This window comes from Sycon ciliatum, chromosome 2, assembly GCF_964019385.1.
Source record: "Sycon ciliatum chromosome 2, ocSycCili1.1, whole genome shotgun sequence".
NCBI lineage: Eukaryota > Metazoa > Porifera > Calcarea > Leucosolenida > Sycettidae > Sycon > Sycon ciliatum.
This window is the reverse complement of record NC_088644.1, coordinates 39,717,550-39,738,489: the sequence shown is the minus strand read 5'-3', so window position 1 is coordinate 39,738,489 and position 20,940 is coordinate 39,717,550. Positions and strand designations below refer to the sequence as shown.

General features: G+C 46.8%; 1 protein-coding gene across 1 annotated transcript in view; it reads left to right on the top strand.

Moving 5' to 3' along the window:
* The window catches only part of LOC135810053 (uncharacterized), a 35,578-nt gene that overhangs the window by 12,360 nt on the left and 2,278 nt on the right, over nt 1–20,940 (top strand). Inside the window, exons 4-14 of the mRNA XM_065323520.1 lie at nt 1,300–1,783; nt 2,604–2,642; nt 3,559–3,638; nt 8,665–8,781; nt 9,209–9,282; nt 13,354–13,412; nt 13,587–13,669; nt 14,758–14,896; nt 15,727–15,785; nt 16,990–17,121; nt 20,326–20,394. Coding sequence (XP_065179592.1) covers nt 1,300–1,783; nt 2,604–2,642; nt 3,559–3,638; nt 8,665–8,781; nt 9,209–9,282; nt 13,354–13,412; nt 13,587–13,669; nt 14,758–14,896; nt 15,727–15,785; nt 16,990–17,121; nt 20,326–20,394 — 1,335 coding nt within the window. The remainder of the gene's footprint in view (nt 1–1,299; nt 1,784–2,603; nt 2,643–3,558; nt 3,639–8,664; nt 8,782–9,208; nt 9,283–13,353; nt 13,413–13,586; nt 13,670–14,757; nt 14,897–15,726; nt 15,786–16,989; nt 17,122–20,325; nt 20,395–20,940) is intronic.

Genomic DNA, 20,940 nt, shown 5'->3' with positions numbered 1-20,940 from the left:
TGCCCTGACTGTACGGATTTAGCAGGGTACAACACGCTCACCTCATCGCTGCCATTTGCAGCTGTGGGCGCTTGCATTTCAGATCGTCGCTCTTCCTCGAACACTTCCTCTCTCATCGCGGGCGATGAAGACTTCGGTGTGCCAGAGCGTCTGGACGCCCTCTCGAGATTCAAGCTGGCCAGGTCAGCCTCCGCCTCTGCGACCCTCTTTCTCGCTTCTAGCAGGGCGCACCTTGCTTCCATCACTGATGGCGCACTTCCTGACGTGCGGCTTGATGCGAGCGACGGTGTCTGCCTGTTGAAGCTGGTTCTTGGACTGGTCGCACTCTCTTCGTCCTCAAACCCCAGTCGCCTGGGAGCAACTCCCTTGGTTGAACGAGCACTCGTTCTTTGTTCCTCCGCCATTCGCGATCCGGCTCGAAGGACCAATGTTTGCGCCGGTATTCTCACTCACAACACAGAGTCTGAGGTTTATAGAATATTATGATTATTATCACTAGGAGAAGACTGTATCCATTGCAAACTGATTGCAATACTTCAAAAGGCTAGCTACTACCTGGTAGTAACAGAAACAGCCAAAGACCAAGAACACAACAACTGCACCAGCAAGCTCTTTCCTTGCACTGCCCCCAAATACATCAAAATCAAGCAGCAAAATGCAAATCCACACGCATGTTTGCCGGAACTGAACCTCCATAGCGCAGCTGATCATTGCGGCTGCACGAGACGACCTTCCCGCCACAGTAGGACAAAGAACTATGCATGGAACTAGCAATGAATGCATGCAGCAGTTATGAATAGGGACATCAACAAGACACAACACACAGTAGTCATGAGCAGGCTGAGGTAACTGAGGGCCGGGGAACAGTACAGACATGTGCACAACAGCACCTAGGTTTACTACTACCCAAGGTTATTCATGTCTTGGTCTAAACTGAGCAAGTTACTAGTGGAGATCTGTGGGGTGACTTGGTCGTACCAACAGTTTGTGAGAACAGACCAATTTGCACCTGGAAATGTTTGCGATTGGAGTCAATTTGTTTACTACAGTTCTACGCTTTGCGCCGGCTTACTTTTGCGAGTTTGCACCCATCGTGAAAATCGCGAACGTTTCCAGATGAGGAAGATTTCCCAGTTTTCAATATACAGTACCTGCTTCCCCAATTGTAAGTCGCACACCGTGACCCACTTTCAGGTTTGAGCCATACTGTTGCAATACATTCACTTTTAAAGTAGGAAGTCACACTCGATTGTAAGTCGTACCCCTTTTACTGTATGTTTACTGTCGTTGCCTTTACAGTCTGTTCCTGAGTTATGGTCTGCATTGGTGTTCATCCGACGTCACGCCATCGAGTCCTGTTCGTCGCTGTTCACCAGCCTGTCCCTCCGTGTCAGCATCATAGATAGTCTACCACTGTTGCTACAGTCCAGCTTGGACGTCAGCTCCGTGCCGTACTGTCGTATCAGAGCGGGCACTGCGTGCGTGCTGTCCACGGCTGGTGATACTGGTCTGCGTGATGGTGCACGGCAGCCCGCTACGGCAGCTGCCACTAGCGACTCTACTGCGTCCGCTTCACCAAGTTGCTTGATCGACGCTCTGTACACCTGTCACACGGTGGAGGTCGTCGCCACGCATTCGCAGCCGTCGTGTGCCTGCGTGACTTGCCCGCTGGAAGAGAGTCGTATTCAGCCACGACTGGTGCATGAGGAGGGTGGGGATGGCGTCGTCGGTGCGTGCAGTCTCGATGTCAAAGCCTGCCTTGCGCAGCATAGCCTACCCATAGGTCAGTTACACTCACGGGCAATCTAATCTCCTATTATTTATTAACATATTGATTGTTAACAAGCGTTTTAATAGGAGACAGCAGTTTTATTATAGCTACAAAGAGGACTATTATTAGGGGTCGTCCATAATTATCAAACATTTTCACGAAACGAAATAATTTCATTATGGGGTGGGAGGGGGTTGACCAATTTCGTTTCAGAAAAGTTCGATACATGTTACATGGCCATAGGAGCAGTGACACACTGGCGACTTTTGTTGTATATGTATGTATATGTCAACACGTTTTACGTTCTGAGGGGGAGGGAGGGAGGGGTTGGGTCTAAACTAAAATAATTCGTTTGGTGAAAAAAGTTCGATATTTACGGACGGCCCCAAATTGCACTGTAAGCATTTCCTATAATTACGTCGACATGGACATGTATGTGTAAAATGTTCTACGATGATCGCAAGGCACACAACGAAAGGGAAAGAGAGGATTTGATTGTTGTTCTTCTTGTGCGGCTTTAAACAGCAGTTGTTCACATGCACACAAAAATACCAGGTATGAAGGATGTCGTTAGTGGTGCATTGTTGGACTCTTGGGGTTGGGTGAGGGTGGGGATGATAGAGGGCCTACCCCAGCTCAAATTATAGAAGTAATTGAAAATGTCCTTAGTTCTGTCCTGCACCAGTAGATGGTACATGCATGTGGTTGTGTGTATTAACGTTATAAACATGCAGGAATCCACTACTTTGAAATCACCAATCTACTGCTGGCAATGGTGGCAACAGCTTGATATGTACGCTTCTCAATCTGCTCCTGTTTGTTGCCTTTCCAGGAAAGAATGGTTTTGACCACGGCACTGACTATGTGCGTTGTAAGTGCCATTACGACATCTTGATGACAGTTACGGTGTGTCTTACTACTGTGTGTATGTCTGTGTTTGTGTGTGTGTGTGTGTGTGTGTGTGTGTGTGTGTGTATGTGTGTGTTTGTGTGGGTGTGGGTGTGTGGGTGTGTGGGTGGGGGGGGGGGGGGGGGGGGCGTGGGTGTGTGCGTGTATGATAGCCAGAAACCACTTAAACACATCCAGGGGCTGAGCGCCTGCACGACCCCCATCCGCTTCATCTAACTTGTTAGCTTGTGCATGGCAAAAGCCAGACGTACTCTTCCACTGTGACCTTTAAGATTCTTTGATGCTTGCTTTGTGTATTAGTTTTGTATGGAGTAGTAAAACTGGGACAGGACAAGTACCGACTTGCCACTCCATGCAACCGTACATGTGTGATGAAGGCACTAGCATGATCTCTAGGCCTCACTACGCTGTCTGATGATTGCCTCATGCGTAAAACTTGAAGCCACAGCAAAAAGTTGTCACTATTCTGTAACGTTAGTTGTGTAAGCCACGCTACGATGTAACAATGCAAGTTTCATCACCAGGGCTTTTCACCTCGTCGCTGGTTTAGAGCAAAGGTGGCAGGGTGAACTTTCCTGTGCGACCTAAAAGATATGTGATTGAGACTCCGGAAATGCAGTATACATATGCGGTCCGAAACCCCAGTGTGCGGTTTGAGTGTGTGTGTGTGTGTGTGTGTGTGTGTGTGTGTGTGTGTGTGTGTGTGTGTGCGCGTGCGTGCGTGCGTGTGCGTGCGTGCAGGCATACAGCAGTAAGTGAAGTACGAAGGGGTGTACCGGTATCTATGCTGTGCGTTGAGCAGTGTAGTGTTGTTGTCAGTCGTGATCAGTTCTGGTGTGTTTGCTGCTCTACATGACTGTGTATATGCTGGTATGCAGGTCGTGACATGAACGGCACTATACTCTCTCCGGCAGCTGTCCATGCTCTGCACAGTGTGGAGTTAAGAAACATGCTTCAGGTGAGCGACTCCCGTGTGTTGCATGCCATGGTGCCACGGACACAGCATACCTCAAGTAATGGCGCTTTACCCCACAGCAAATGTTCGTTGGAATATAAGCCACACTTTTAAACACCAATACTTCACCCCCAAAAAGACGTTGCGGCTTACACTACGATGCCGGTCAAATTAATGGTGATAAATAGGGTGGATGTCTGTATTTCGTGACAAAAAAATCTGGATTCTGAGTGCGAGACAGAACAATAGGGGTATGAACATTTCCCTCCGGAAGATTGTCAAGGAAATCCTCCACATCTTCCACCTTACGTCCCGTCTACTTTATACTGTAATGAGGGAGCGTTTGCCTTGTTGAAAGGCAGCTGGGGGCAGCTAAAGGTTGTTAACGTGATCCATGTGGAGAATTCCACTCACACCATCGTAGCAGCATTCGTTCTTCACAGCATTGCCATTATGGAGGAGGAAGATGTGGAGGATTTCCTTGATAATCTTCCGGAGGGAAATGTTTATAACCCGGTTCTGTCTCGCACTCAGAATCCGTCAAGCCAAAAAAAGACCGTGTATTTCCTGTGCATGCGCAATATGAATGATGATAATGAAAGGAGTCATAATATTACTAGACATAGCAATCCTCCCTGCAAAAAGTGATCTATATACAGCAAGGGGAAAAATAGGAAAATATATGTAGTGTTTGGACAACAGTTCGAAATGCTTGGAGTTATATAATTAGCACACAAAGGTACGAAGCCAGCTGTAAACTTGATGGGGCCTTTCGCACCATTACTTCTCTAATCAGTACATGGTGGTAAAGTGACGAAGCACAACGATGTCAATTTATACAGCATATTGGCGGAAAAATGGTGATGAAACGTACATAGGCTGAATGATGGCGTGAGTTGCGCCAAAGAGTATAAAACCATAGCAGCCTCACGAGGTTTACAACTGACTTCGTCTCTTCATGTGCTAATATGTTCCCCTCTGACTAAGCCGTTAGTTATATAATTTATGCTACTTTGAAGCACATGCACTTCTGAGAGAATTTTGCAGTCAGCTGCTGGTTTCTTGGTACTTAGCTTCCTTCACGGTATGCTTGGAAACACTGGATGTGCAAGCCGACGTTACAACGCCTGCAATCATAGCAGCTCTTGAGGCACTCGGACTTATACTAGTAATACGAAAGAAACAACAAACTGTAAATGTCACCTACAGTTGCACAACACCTCTCCCCCAGGTGGATTTACAATGAGAGGCGAACAGGGGGGCGAATCGAAGCACGATCGCGCAACCCATAGCCATGCAGGACTACAGGAAGAGGCCAATCTAAACTGACTAGCAATTCCTCTGACTCTTCCTCTGGCAACTCGGCAACAATCGGAGCTGGAACATTAATCACTGCAGGCTCACTAACTGGAGCAGACTTCAGCAAGGCAACATTGACAGTCTTGTCTCTGCGACCAGGCTTCGAGATAATGACAGTAGAGGGTGAAACAACAAACTGCACGACCCAACCTTCCTCAAAAGCAACTGACGTTTCTGGTGACGGTCTGGGCGCAATAACATGACACGATCACCCACCTGGCATGGGCACGGTTTGACAGGCTCAATAAAATCAATGCGAGACAAAGCATCATCAACCAAATCTCGAATTTGCGCAGAACGAGCAGACAGGGTATCAACCCAATGGCTCTCAGCGTACAACAATGGCTCAGATGCAATTAAAAGATGAGGTGGCTGCCAACCAACCATAGCCTGCATGGACGACAGTCCCAGGTTTCGGCACCACGTGTTACTGACTCTGCAGTGCATAAACATACACATACACGCTGAGGACTTCCACGTGGTCCAGCAATCTTGGCCGGCCAATGGTATCCGATGGTTTGATTGGCTGGTGGATTCAGAACAGCTATGGCGAACACAGCCTCTTCAGCGTAGCATGCACAGACTTAGACAACTGCGATATCAGACAACCAGTCATCTTCTTCTGTGTGCGGTTCTTCTCCGCAGCGCAATATGAATGATGGCAATGAAAGGAGTCATAATATTACTAGACATAGCACCTATTCTCTACTTCCAACCTAATATTCCCGCACTTCAGAAGTGAGACAGACTTGTAGATTTGATGCAGTGATGCTATTTCCTGCCTGTTGATGAATGCTTGAAGTTGTAGTTGACTTGTTCGGCAGTTAGTTGACCATTGTCACGGAATGATGTCATTAGCCATGGCAACTGCGGGCAAGCAGAGTCACCAACCATGAATGAACCCGCTGGGAAAGAATCTCGCCACGCCGCTTGTGTAGCAAGCTCCTTCAAAGGGCTGTTGTCGAATACACGGGCACCATGTACAGACCCTAGCCATCCACAAAGTACATCAGTGAACAAAGATATAGTTTAGGAATGCTACTCTCGATCTGTAGAATTCTAAATGACGTTTTGGCCTTTCAGTGAGCTCATTACAATTATCCATATGTACACGTTGATTGCGTGCCGCATGAGATCCCGACACACACTTTGGTTTGATATTGGACTTCCACCCCACAACTTCGTTCATTTCGGCAAAGAACTCTGGCTCCTTCTTCCTCTCTGCCCCCGTCTTGTATTGTCCGTCCCAATTCTTTGTATCTCATCATCAAATTCTTCCACCGGTTTTTCACATTGCTCGGCTGGAGGAAAATAGCTTCGCCCTTGAATTCTTCAGCGAGCTCGGCGGAGATCTTTTGCCAAAGACTTTTTTTCTTGAAGTTGACGTAGTTGAACTACTCATCCCAACTCCGCATGACCTGAATCAAGAGCAACGTCAAAGCACAGTTCCTCCGTCTTGTATTGTCCGTCCACAAAGTCTTTGCATCTCTTCATCAAGTTCTTCCACCGGTTTTCACATTGCTCAGCTGAAGGAAGACGGCTTCGACCTTCACCATTATTTACAAAACCTCTATCTGAAGAAAAAAACCCTTTGGGGAGAACCAAGCGCGGTTGGCCGACTAGAAGCGAAAACTATTTTTTGTCATTAAGGACGTTTAGCAACGCGAAAGTTCGAAAGAAAATTCGAGCCTGGGAATGAGTACAGGAAGAAAGCTCGAAACTTCGAAAACTTGGACGCGAAGTTGCAGTGATTTGCGAAAGTAACTTTCTCTTTTCTCGGTACGCATTTGACTACAGGGAGTAGTAATTGTACAGCCCCCTGCTTGAGACTGAGCTGCATATATGGTACGGTACTATAAGATTCAAATAACTTCGAGAAAAGGTCATTTCGCATTGCTAAACCTCACAAGTTTTCTTTTTCGAAATTGATTTTCGCGAAATATCACCACCACCAAAAGTTCGAATTTTCGCATTGCTAAACGTCCTTATTAACCTATCCATTTTCTAGAATTTTTCTCCCGCATCACTGCTCTTACTGAGCGGTATTTGCAGCTTGGTCTTGGGGATTGTGTGACCTATGCGAAATACTTCAGCGATTGAAGCTTTACTTTTCTGAGGATGTAGAAAAGAAACAATAGGAAGTATTAGGAACCGAATCTGAGACATGAAACCAATATAATTAATAATTATGCTGAAGCACAAAAGCCGGCAACTTCCGGCAAATCCTCAATACGAAAAGGTCGGATCTTCTTTTGGGAAATTTTTGACTGCATTTTTTGAGTTTATCGGCAAGGCAGACATGAAATTTGAAAATGTTTTCTGGTGGATCTCTGGAGATCAGCCTTCTCTAGCTTCCTATAGTTTTATTTTTACTTTTGGACAAAATTTGAAAACGTTTTATGAAAGGTTCGTGTTATTTTTTCACGGACCTTTCATAAAACTTTTTCAAATTTTGTCCAAAAGTAAAAATAAAACTGTTGGAAGCTAGAGAAGGCTCTTCTCCAGAGATTCACCAGAAAACATTTTCAAATTTCATCTCCACCTTGCCGATAAACTCAAAAATGCAGTCAAAATGTAATCAAAATGACCTCTAAAAAGTTGTACCGCCCCAGCCACCTTTTTTTGGCTCTCCATGATCCATCCGAGTTTAATTTTTTTTTTCGTATGAGGACGTCTCACTTGCATATGCTACAAAACCACCCTGAGCTCTGCAGCGCTTTCTGAACTGAGCTCTGCTGAGGAGACAACAAGGTCAAAACAGCTAGCTGTCCGGAGATTGCCTATAGAGTGACCATGTGTAAGGATAGATATCGGCTAAATTGATATCGATGACTGTGAAGAAGAGGTCGGTGCGACTTCGGCGATACTTAGGGAATTGTGTGTCGCTTCCTTACGTGGCAGCTCGCACTTTTACTGCCGACTTGAATTCTCACTTGACTGACTCACGACTGCCACCCAGAGCACACAAGAAGTCCATCGAAGCTTCCACTTGGAAAACCTGCTAGGAAGCACCACTCCCTGCTCGTGAGTCAGTCCAGTGAGATTCAAGTCTGCAGGAAGAAAAGTGCGAGCTCCGACGTAGGGAGCAACACACAATTCCTAAAGTGATATCAGAACAAAAAATATCAAGGCAAAATGCATGTTTTTGCAGTCAAGATATCACTACAGTCAGACCTCGCTTAACCGCACACATCCGTTTTCCACGAAAAAAATATCCGGATAGGCGAGGAAACCGGACACACATACTGTATGTATGCATGGCATGTGCTGTAAATCGGTAACCGACGATTTTCTTCCGGATGGCGAGGGATCCGGATACAAGAGGAGCGGATAAGGGAGGTCTGACTGTATACTGTAGCCAGTAATCGGTTGTAGTGATAAATTATATCGGATATTACGACGGTATCCCAGAATCAGAACGTGCATATGTGTGCGTGGTTCTGTGTGTGTGCGTGTGTGTGTGTGTGTGTGTGTGGTGTGGTGTGTGTGTGTGTGTGTGTGTGTGTGTGTGTGTGTGTGTGTGGTGTGTGTCTGTGTGTCTGTTTGTGTGTGTGTGTCTGTTTGTGTGTGTGTGTCTGTTTGTGTGTGTGTGTCTGTTTGTGTGTGTGTGTGTCAGTGTGTGTGTTTGTGTGTCTGTGTGGCTGTGTCCGTGTCTCTTCATCTGGTCCAGTGTCCCATGATACAGGTAGTGAGTAGTTCACAGAAGATCTTCTTGCAACGAAGTGACCTACTGGCACATGCCTTTATCTCGGCAAGACCCGCAGCAACAGTACCGGACATGCGTTTGGTAAATCTTGTCAGAGAGTGTGTTTGGCACGCATTCTTGCTTATTACTTGTGCTGTGTTGGAAATGCACACTGAACTTACCTCTCTAGCTTGTGAAGTGGCACCTGAGATAACATCGCTTTGCGTTGTGTTTGGAAGACTCACTGCTACTATTTGGTAGATGTATTTTCCGAATCATTTCCCGTCACTGTGTATAGAGGGTTCCGTACGAACACTGTGCACTACATTTCCGGTCATGTCGGCTGTTTTCAAGGTGCTAGTTAGCACGACTTTCTGTAGTGTTTGTGATCAATTGGAATAACTTCCCGCTCTCCACTACTCGCGTGCATTCGCTGTAGCACAGCACTTTCAGGGATAGGAAAATGTCTGTAGTGCTCCTCAAGTTCTGTTCCTGATTTTTGTGTTTAATTATGTTGTTGCGTATGCAGAATAGCTACCACTTAGCAGTCAGCAATGTTGAGGATAGCTCCAAGACACAGCTGACTTGCCACCAACTCTTCCAGTAAGCAATACAGTATGTATAGTGTCCGGTTATCTCCTTTATACTCGTAATAGATATTGCGCACAAAAGGCACAACGGAGGTTTGTAGAGTTTGTCGCAGCTAAATTGTACTGACAGACAGTACGCGCTATGTTCCATTTTGAATTTCCCACCACGTAAAACATACCGTATTTCCGCGCATATAAAGCCATGGCGTTATATCCGAATATAAGGCCACCCTCACTTATAAAGCCATGGCGTTATAAGTGAACAAAATTCAATGTGGAGGAAGTTGCATCTGGCGTTAAAGGTGAGTTCAATTCTTTCAGTGAACGTACAGTAGCGGTGATTCTCTCTGCATGTACCTATCCCCACTGTCACATGCCATACCGCCACCGCACCTTCAGGCTTCACACAAGTTTCCATGCCACCTTGTACACAATAGGTTCACATTTTGAAATTTTCAGGGAAAATTGAAAGTACATGGATGCTCGACATGAACGTGCAACGGCACCGTACGAGTACTTGAAGTTCATGCTCTGCCGATTTTTTTGCATGTACGCGTCTCTCACTTTTAGCGCCATGGCGTTAAAACCGAGTCTATTTTCTCCAAAAATTTGGTCCAAAACAGCGATGTTTCACCTATAACACCATGGCGTTATATGCGCGGAAATACGGTATATAATAGTGATGATACTGGTGTGGAGAGCAAAGTTCCAGGCTAGCTCCACTTACCGCCGGAAACTCAGTCTTTAAGTCAGCCTCTGTGCTAGACACTGAGTTGATGCGGAACAATGATGGCCAGTCAAGACGAAGACGGTGCAACCAGTTACGACCGAGTAGGGGATGGCTACCGCCCTTCACGACCACAATGGTGTCTGTGATGGATTGCTCACCGTACGCAACCTTGACCACCGTCTCTCCTACCACTGGTAGCGAACTGCCATCATAGGTGATGAGTTGCAGCTGGGACCCTGTAAGCGGAACATCACTCCAGGACTGTTCCCACACATGTTCGGGTACAAGAGCAACTTTGGCGCCTGTGTCCACTTTCATCCTCAGTGGATGTTTGTTGACGGACACGGACACAAACAGAGAGTCTGACTCGTTCAAAGATGTGACTTTCCCAATAGCGTAGGACGCATTCTGTACAGACTTCCACTGCTGAGATGCTGGTGCGCTGGGTGCTGAAGGTGCACTAGCGACTTGATGCGCACCACCTCCTCTTCCTCTCCTTCCAGTCTTGGACGACCTGGACGTCACTTGTTTCCTACACTTGCGCTTATAGTGGCCTTTCTTATGGCAATTGAGACCTTCCTTGCCACGTGCAGGGCAGCTAGCAGAGTCTGCTGAGTGGTCCGAAAGACCACAATTGCTACATTCTCCTCCGGGTGGAGCACTTGAGTACGTTGGTGTCCTAGTGGGGAAACAGGACGGACAGGAGCTGGAGCACTGCGCGATTGAGATATTCCTCGAGCGCTAAGTTCAGTTGCCTCGAACTGCCTGGACACCTCCAGAGCATCCTTGAGTTTGAGAGTGCCTTGTTTCTCCAGAAACTTTCGACGTAAACGATCATCAATGCACTTCTCTACAAGCTGGTCACACACTTGCTCATCCAGGTCAGCAAACGAACAGATCTTTGCTTGTTGAACCAAACGGTTTCCAAACTGGGCTACAGTCTCTGTCTCCAGTTGCGCCAGTCGGCGGAAAGTACGTCGTTCAAACATTACATTTGGAGTGTTTGGAAGTGCGAATCCAACATAGTGACTACTTTGTCGTAAGGACTCTGGACAGAACCATCCGTCGGAGCTGGAGGTTCCGGGAGCGTGTCAAACACGTCCTGGACAGCGGGACCAGCAAGATGTAACAGTTTTGCTCTCGACCGTGTCGAATTGGTGATACCCTCTGCATCAAGTTAGTATTGACAACTGCGTTTCCACGTCGCCCAGCAAATGGATACATCTTGAGCAGGGCCAGTAGGATTAACCTGAGGTACTGGGCGTTCTGCCATTGCGGATTACAAAAAAACTATCTTCATCGCCAGTGTTATATTCGCCAGAATAAGGTTGACAGAGAACTACATGAGCAAGAGCACAATTTATTACATCTATACTTCGGAACGACAAGCAAAGGAACTATTAATTCGAAATCAGAAAACCAATAACTGACATAGCTGGCGTACAGGCCAGCGGTCGCTGGCAGAGTACGCGCTTTACTTCAAACACTGCAGTATAATGACATACACATGGCAAGGCAGTTGACAGCAGAGTACAGTCACTACAGTGCATGCATGTATAACCAAGAGTACATAACCCCCCAGAGTGTGCAACGCCTGATCCAGCTCTGCATAGGGTCTTGGTCGAGCGGAATCGGATCTTTGCGTCATAATACCGTACACATCTGAGGGGAACCCGGGGAGTCGCGGGTACTCTCGGATCAAAAACAATGATGCCCTGCCTCGAGACCGGCCTTGCGCTGGTGTGGAGTGTACGCATGACATCAGAAGATCCGATTCCGCTCGACCAAGACCCTATGCAGAGCTGGATCGGCGTTGCACACTCTGGGGGGTTATGTACTCTTGGTATAATGTGTAGTACACACAGAGCAGCGTATGGCGTACAGATCATGTACAGACAGACTATCGATTCAAACATAACAGTGCCTGGGACAGGAATTTATCATGTGTGCGTATAACGAGAGAGCTTGGAAGCTTAGGGCCCTACGCTATGCTTTTTTGCCTAGCCCATCCTGCTTTTGCTCCCCGAGCTTGTGTATGTAAATAGTGTTTTACGTCGACCATGACGGCTACAATGCCCAACCATACCACAACGAACTGATCGGCTACATCATTGTATTGCAAAAAGTTTCCATCTGTTCGAATAACATGCATGATGAGCTAGGCAAAAAAAGCATAGCGTAGGGCCCTGAGCGAAAGAAATAACTTTCTCTTTGCATTCGAGGGTAACACGACACCGTCTACCACCTTGATGACCTAGGCAAAAAAAAGCATGGGGATGTTATAAATTTTTCATTTCTCCTATTTTTTTAAGACATAACCTAGGATTCGAACCCGCACTATCGCCTTGCATGCATTCTCCCGATACATTTTGCATACATACTCATTCTTCCAAGTTACTTCACGCTATGATCTTGCATTTGAAAGCCCTATTTGAATACTGTGGCCAGCTGTCTTTGATGGTACGGTACGGGACAGGTACGGGATACCCGGATACCACCCGGCATGCCGACGGCACAAACACACAAAAACACGGAATTAAAGCTGTGTGGACCCTGGCTGGCGCCAGCCGTTACTGAGGCAACGTCTTTTGCATAGTTACGGGAATAAATATGTCCCAACTGCCTAGTGTTGTGATGATAGTGATGTATTAGAAACCCACCAGTTCTGGTGGTGATTGTGTGGGTGTTATGGTGGTTGCATGGGTGTTATGGTGGTTGCATGGGTGTTATGGTGGTTGCATGGGTGTTATGGTGGTTGCATGGGTGTTATGGTGGTTGCATGGGTGTTATGGTGGTTGCATGGGTGTTATGGTGGTTGCATGGGTGTTATGGTGGTTGCATGGGTGTTATGGTGGTTGCATGGGTGTTATGGTGGTTGCATGGGTGTTATGGTGGTTGCATGGGTGTTATGGTGGTTGCATGGGTGTTATGGTGATTGTGTGGGTGTTATGGTGGTTTCATGGGTGTTATGGTGGTTGCATGGGTGTTATGGTGGTTGCATGGGTGTTATGGTGGTTGCATGGGTGTTATGGTGGTTGCATGGGTGTTATGGTGGTTGCATGGGTGTTATGGTGGTTGCATGGGTGTTATGGTGGTTGCATGGGTGTTATGGTGGTTGCATGGGTGTTATGGTGGTTGCATGGGTGTTATGGTGGTTGCATGGGTGTTATGGTGGTTGCATGGGTGTTATGGTGGTTGCATGGGTGTTATGGTGGTTGCATGGGTGTTATGGTGGTTGCATGGGTGTTATGGTGGTTGTATGGGTGTTATGGTGGTTGCATGGGTGTTATGGTGGTTGCATGGGTGTTGCGTTGATCTTGCGCTGTTGTGTTCGTGTGTGGTGGATTTGCACAGGGCGTACCACAGCCAGATGATGTCCGCCGCGGTGTGCAGACTTGGACGAACTGCCGACAGTGAGTGGTTGCATCTTGTCTGTTTTATATTTAGAACTGTCTTCGTTAGGTTGTGTATTTTACTATTACCTCTCAGAGCTCTTGTACACTAGTAATCTATTGTAGTTGCTAGGTAATGCTGTACATGTATAGGCGTTCTTGTACCTCCTTGCCTTGTCTCTCACTTTCTTTCAGACTCCTACATTCAGAGATCAGCTATGGCAATGACAATCAGTACGGTGACCTTTCAGCTCCTCACACCGCCTCTGAACCATGTGGTTAGTGATGAGTGCTTACTGTCAACATGGCTCCTGATGATGGGCCTTGCCCGAAAATTTGAGCTAATGTATATCAATTGCAGTGTAGCCTAGAGACCGTTAGAGAGAGAGTGTGTACAGGATGTATGGATGGCTAGTCAGAAGCATTGTAATCCTTGAATACATGTCAAGTGATGGTAATGCCTCATTTGATTTTATTTTTATTTTATTTAACCCTCCAATGGCACAAGCCAATGCAAAGGAGGGGACGTTAGCCAGCCATGGCAAGAGAAGGAAAAAGAAAGAAATAAAGAACATAATTAGGGGCCGTCCGGGGTTACCGATAGTTTTTGCAAAACGAAAAGTTTTAGTATTTTTCAGCACCCACCTACCCACCTACCTTTTCTGCAGGTAAAACGAATTCCAATAAAATATTGATGTCAATTTTCGACACCCAGAAGTAACTGGACATTCTCCATCTGCATTCAATAATTATTTTCAAAACGAAACTCCTTCAAACCCACCCACCCCCAAACGAAAACTTTTCGTTTTGAAAATGCTATTGGTAACCTTGGACGGCCCCTTATCGGAAGAAAATAGCACATACAATTCACTTTGCCATGGTGAAGGATTAGAATACAGCATGAAAACCGAAAAGGAGAACAATTGTATGGCATAATAAGTTTGAGAGAGTTGAAAACAGGTAAGACTGAGAAAAGGTGACTATCACCACCAGGACTCGAACCAGGGAAGTATGTACATGTACAGTCATGTATATACAGTAGAGAGGTTCCGCACAACGTAATTACGTTAGTAACAAACGTACTCTACGTAGACAACTTTCCGTACGTGGAGTGCAAGCTCGCGAATTTGCGAGTTTTCCCACTCACTTGCGTAAAGCTGCTCAACTTTACGTAGCACGGAACCTCATTCAATCTCGGATGTCATAGTGCATGTCCGGTCACTTCTGTGCGAATCGTGATTTTGTCAGGTTTTGCTAGATAGCCGTGCATTGAATGGTTCTGATTGGCTGGGGATCAGGCTGACTTCTTCATTGATAGAGAAGACTGTACCATTCAACTGAGATCACTGTTTCGATTGTGTTGCAGGTCAAGACGAGAGTGCAGAACTCGCAGGCAGCCAGCTCCGAAGGAGGAGTGCAGGACTCGAAGGAAGGCGCCTTCGCCATGTACAACTATGCACGTCTCCACACGCTGTTCGCCAATTTCGAGAAGGCCGTGGCTGCAGGTAAGCGCTTTGTGGCTAGGGGGTGTGTCTGCTCTCATGCTCCAAGAACATTATCTTCTGTCTTCAGTCTAATACTGAAGTACCAGGGACCAGGGAGTTGAACGACTCCTTGTTCTTGACCTGCCCGGTACGCGAACCCGTCGAATTTTTTCAGTCTAATATCGCTGTGTGTACAGTGTACACTGTACAGTAGAACTGCCCTTATCCGGCCATGTTGGGATCAGGCACTGAAAGTAACTAGGAATTGCCCATACGTACTGATTGCATGCAAGTAACAACTTTTTTTATGCCTGCAATATTTTTTGGTGCCGTTTTGCATTGAAAAGCCAATACATTTCTGACTAAAGAGGGGTCACAAAGGTGCATAGTACACGGGAGTGCACAGTGCATGGGAGTGCCCGGATTAGGGGTGGTTTGCTATGTGCATGTAGTTACCACGTATTCTCCAAGTTGAATTTATCTTTTGTACACATACCGAAAAACATCTCTTTCAGGATGACTCCTGACATTTCGGGAGTCGCTCTTGTGATCACTTCAGCAGGTTTCACTCCACTTCCGAATTCAGTTGATTGCTCTCTCTCTCTCTCTCTCTCTCTCTCTCTCTCTCTCTCTCTCTCTCTCTCTCTCTCTCTCTCTCTCTCTCTCTCTCTCTCTCTCTCTCTCTCTCTCTCTCTCTCTCTCTCTCTCTGTCTCTCTCTCTCTCTGTCTCTCTCTCTCTCTCTCTTCTCTCTCTCTCTCTCTCTCTCTCTCTCTCTCTCTCTCTCTCTCTCTCTCTCTCTCTCTCTCTCTCTGTCTCTCTCTTTCTCAATCTATCTGCTCATTGCTCACAGGAACATATCCACCTCTACCAGCGCTTGATGAGATCGACTTCACGCTGCTAACTGATGAGGTAATTATTGCCTTCGTTTCGCGTCTTTACATTCCCTAGAACATGCTGCCTGCTACCGGACATGGCTTATTCTCAGATGGGGTTGAAGAAGCGGATTGACTTGGAATGAACCAGGTTGGAGGCGGATGTTCATGCAGTGGTGAAATGTAGCATGTGTTATAGACGGTGTGCACAATGATGACGTCTGTACAAACTACAAAGTACGTCCAAACCTGTAGGACGAAATGCGTGTTGCACTGGTTTTAGATCTGAAAAGCATTTTAAAAGAGAAGAGAAGATAATAGGCCATTCACACGACGTGTAAACATTTGCACATGTGTGACCAAGATAACACTGGCAAACCGTGATCCAGTTCACACGGTGCTGGGCAAACTTTGCAACCGTCAATGTATCCATAGTGACCTGAAAATGCCGGGAAATGTTCAATTTTGAATTTTTCATGGTTCAAGCACTGCATTTGCAGTACGCACTTTCAACAACCGACACTTTTCCTGGCGTGCAAAGATAATCGCGAGCAAAAGGGCCTCGGCCAAGATAAAAAATCAGTTGCACGCGTGTGTCCAAGTTTATCGTATCCGAGTAAATATCCTTGGAAACAGTACGATAAAAGTAAGTTTGCCCGTCGTGTGAATGGCCTATAAGGGTGAAAAGGCTGTACAAGGCTGAATACTGCTACAGTGCTGCTCAATGAAATCCAGTCGCGTCACTCAACTGTGCACCTTGTCGTCCACATGTATCAAAGGAGGCGAAATCGCCTGTTTGTGGTGCGACGTTAAATAAACTTCTACAACAACCTTGCACCCTTTCGCAGCCCAGTGTTCGCCGGTATAGGGATGCCCAACGCACAGCGCGTTCGAAGTGTGTATGGATGACATCACCATGGCACTGGGCACACCGTCTACTGCTGAAACTGTTAAAGCCTGCAGCTCTCAGCCTTAGTCCGCTGATAATGGCTCCCGTTACTGTAGTGCTGCTCGATGAAATCTGAGCCGGTAAATCCAGTTTGCGCCCTGCAGCTTTTTATACGCCAGTGTTTGCAGGTCTCCTAGTAGGGCTGTACAGCGCCCGGCGTGGCATTGGCTTGCTTGATCAGATTTCCTTGAGCAGCACTGTGCTATGATGCTGTGTACTCTGGTCAATATTCCATATTGCCGTTGGGCCATGCAAACGTGCATTTCTTTGGCTTCTGTCCTGTTCTGGCCAGGCTGAATGGCAGCTACTGCTGACTGGAGTTGCCGGCTATGCAGATTGCCTGCTGGAAGTGTTCCCTGGTGATGACATGTACACTGCCTTGCAGTGTGCGGATGGACTCTATGTCCAGTGCTCGCTGAATAAGGTAACGTTGTACAACACACCCTTTCTGAGCTTTTTGAACTTTTTTCTGCTAAAGCTCTTTGTTGTTTCAGAACCTTTGCTGGATTGAACATTGTAAATATTATGGTTCACACAATACTCAATACTCAACAGAGAACATTCACGGTAAAAACTTTCAGAACCAAAACAAGAAGACCGACAACCGAAAGAACAAGCACAGAAACTACGCATGCACACACTACTGTACGCAGCACGTGCCAAGTCAATAAATATTGACTTCCAAAGTACTTCAAGTACAGATACTACAGTAAGAACATGAACAGTTGCCCTCGGAGACAAGAATACAATGATACTTTCAAATTCGTGCGCAAACCGCTCCCACATGCAATTGACCCCGCTACACTCTGTGATGATATCGACAGCACTCTGGAGCCTCTTCCCAAGTCAGCTGATGTCAATGCACAAGTCACCCAGCTTTCACACTGTATTACTCGAGTTTTAGACAAACATTCACCGATCTGCCCCGTGGTCTCACCAGCTTTCAGTAAACCGAAGCCTCAGCCATGGGTGACACCTCAGTTGAAACACCTCCTCCAGCAACGAATCCACCTACATAGAAAAGTACGCACTCACCCGTCAGATCAACAGCTTCTGCAGAGGTATCGTGCAATACGGCGAGAAGGCACTCTCCTCAACAGGCAGCTGAAGTCACAGTATTACATCAGAGAGTTCAAAAATCGTCGCCACGACCCACGAGGCCAATGGGCCATTATCAATAGCTTGTCTGGTAGAACAGCAGTGAGGGCTGCCCCAGCAGCCACACTCGCCGATCTGACAACTACCTTCGCCGAGATCGTCCATGACCCTGCCAGACCAGTCGAGCTGCCCCTACCCGTTGCAGACCCCAATAGCACTACTCTTTTGGAGTTTGATACCGTCAGCGTCGATACCATCTCCAAGTTGCTTGAATCTCTGGTATCCAACAAAGCCACCGGCTCCGATGATATTCCGTCCTGCATCCTGAAATCCTGCAGAGATTCAGTCTCGTATCCGTTAACTGTTATCGTCAACCAGTCTCTTCGCTCTGGCATCTTTCCTGCTGCCTACAAACATGCCCATGTCTGCCCTGTTTACAAATCTGGTGATAAGACCTCAGCCACCAACTACAGGCCAATCTCACTGTTGCCTATCGCGGCCAAGATCCTAGAGAAGGTTGTCCACAAGCAAGTCACTTCGTATTTCACCCAGAATCCAGACCTGTCAGCCATACCAGCTGAACAATTTGCGTACCGCTCACACCATAGCTGTGAGGATGCCCTGACACTTTGCATAGACAGATGGAACAGAGCACTTGACAACGGTGACCAATGCGGAGTAGTCTTTGCGGATATGAGCAAGGCGTTTGACCGTGTGCAGCACACAGGTCTGCTGGGAGAGCTAGCCACCACTGGCTTAGGCGGCACTGTCCTCAAGTGGTTCTCAGACTATCTCACGAACCGCAGCCAGCAGGTTACTGTCAATGGTGAGAAGGGTGACACCAAACCCTGTACAAGAGGGGTCCCCCAGGGGTCTGTTCTTGGGCCTTTGCTTTTCTGCGTCTACATTCGCCGGGTACCCGATATATTTCACCAGAGTGTCGTGCAGCTGTACGCTGATGATATTGCGTTCTACGTATTCGGCTCTGATGTGGCTACAATTATGCTACGCTTGCAGGATAGTATGCGGTTGCTAGAGCAATACCTTGATGAGAAAGGCCTTCTGCTCAACCCCACTAAAACACAGTTCATGTTGATACGGCGTCCTGCCCTGCCTGCACTGAGCCCAGCCCTGTACCTGACCTGTAAAGGTATTGTCCTTTCCCCTGTCTCTACTGTGAAATACCTCGGTATACTAATCGATGAGCATCTAACGTTCCGCCCACAAGTAGAAAAGGTGTGTTCAGTGGTCTTCGCTAAACTAGCCTGTTTTGCTCATGGCCGTCGCAATTTATCAGCTACAGCTCGGAGAACTTTCTTCTTGTCAATTATACAGTCTACTCTAGAATATGCAAGTAATGCGTATGTGCACTGTTTGAAAACTACCCTATATAACAGGCTTGTAACGGTCAGCCATATTGCGATGAAGAAGGCATTTGGTTTAGATAGAATGACCCCAACTGCATTAGTTTTACAACGGTGTCATCTGTATTCGTTTGAGCAACGAGTTAATTTGAAACTATACGTTTTGGTCTATCGCTGCTTGTCATCAATTACTAGCCCCCTCCTTCAGTCACTGTTTCTCCTGCGTTCAGTTGGCCCGCACACAAATGCTCGTACTCGTGGCCAGGATACAGCTGCCTTAGTATTACCTACTGTACATATTGGGTATGGACTGCGCTCAGTTTCTTTTCTGGCGGCAGGTCGGTGGAACACTCTTCCTCCAAACTGTCGTCAGGCACAATCTGCTGGTTCTTTTGCTCACCTCACAAAGATTCACCTAGGGTTCCCTGTAACAAGGCCATGCCTGTTGGGACTCCCCTAGTCAAATAATAAATACTACTACTACTACTACTATACTGAGACTGGTACTGAGAATGGTGCTGAGAAGGACACGCTTCACATGCCTGTATTTCACCTGATGATAAGGCATGGAAGTATACTAGTGAAAACTTTCAAGATGTTCAAGAGCCTGAAGTGACGCCCTCGATTTAGGCTAAGGCCTGTGTAGAATCCATAAAACAAATACAAATACAAATCAAAATACGAAGTGTGTCCTTCTCAATATCATTGTAAGAAGAAGAAGTTCTGGTAATGGATTGCAGGAAACCTTGTCTCTCAGGCCAGAGGGCTGCAACACAGGATAGTCCTTGAAGGCAGGTTGGGTTGCTCAAGGAGAACGCTGCAGAGCTTTCCCACACACACACGGTCCAGTGGAATGAAGTGCGTACCCACTCGAGTTTCCTGCTTGGCGCAATCATCAGAAGGCCGATAATCAGCAGAATATACAGTGGACTTTATCACGCACACTTTCTGGGTCTCGAGGTAGCTAATGCTCCTTGCTCGGAGAGTGAAGCGTCAAGAAGATATTTGAACCACTATCCGGTCATTGGGGAGAGCATGGAAGACATTTTTGTTATCAATTGCCTTGGCTTTGATATTGCAGGATCCACAGTGCTTTCTCAATGGCCTAGGTAACAGAATGTTATCCTCACTCTGTGCTGTGCTGTGCTGTGTTGGGTGGCCTGCAGGTGTGTGTGTTCCTTGCGTCGTTCTGCCGTGACCTGAGTTCATACTACAGCCGTGTGCATGTTCTTGAGGTTAGTCCTCCCTGTGCCTTCTACGTATAATACAGTCAGACCTCGCTTTACCGCACACATTCGTTTTCCACGAAAAAATATCCGGATAGGCGAGGGAACCGGATAATCGAACACACAAACTGTATGTATGCATGCCATATACTGTAAATCGGTAACCAACGATTTTCTTCCGGATGGGGACGGATCCGGATAAAAGAGGACCGGATAAGTGAGGTCTGACTGTACAATGTACTAGCCAGCACAGCCTAACTGGAAGCAATGACAGTGAACTATAGAAATAATTGAGAGGGAGGTGCGGTGATGAGCAGTAGATGCTATGCACTAGTGTGCGAGACACGTCCGACCAGAAGTCATAGGTATATCACGGTATTAAGAAAGGCATAATAGGAGGAGGAAAGAGAGAGGGGGGAGAGAGTGAGTGAGTGAGAGAGAGAGACAGAGAGACGAGAGAGAGAGAGAGAGAGAGAGAGAGAGAGAGAGAGAGAGAGAGAGAGAGAGAGAGAGAGAGAGAGAGAGAGAGAGAGAGAGAGAGAGAGAGAGAGAGAG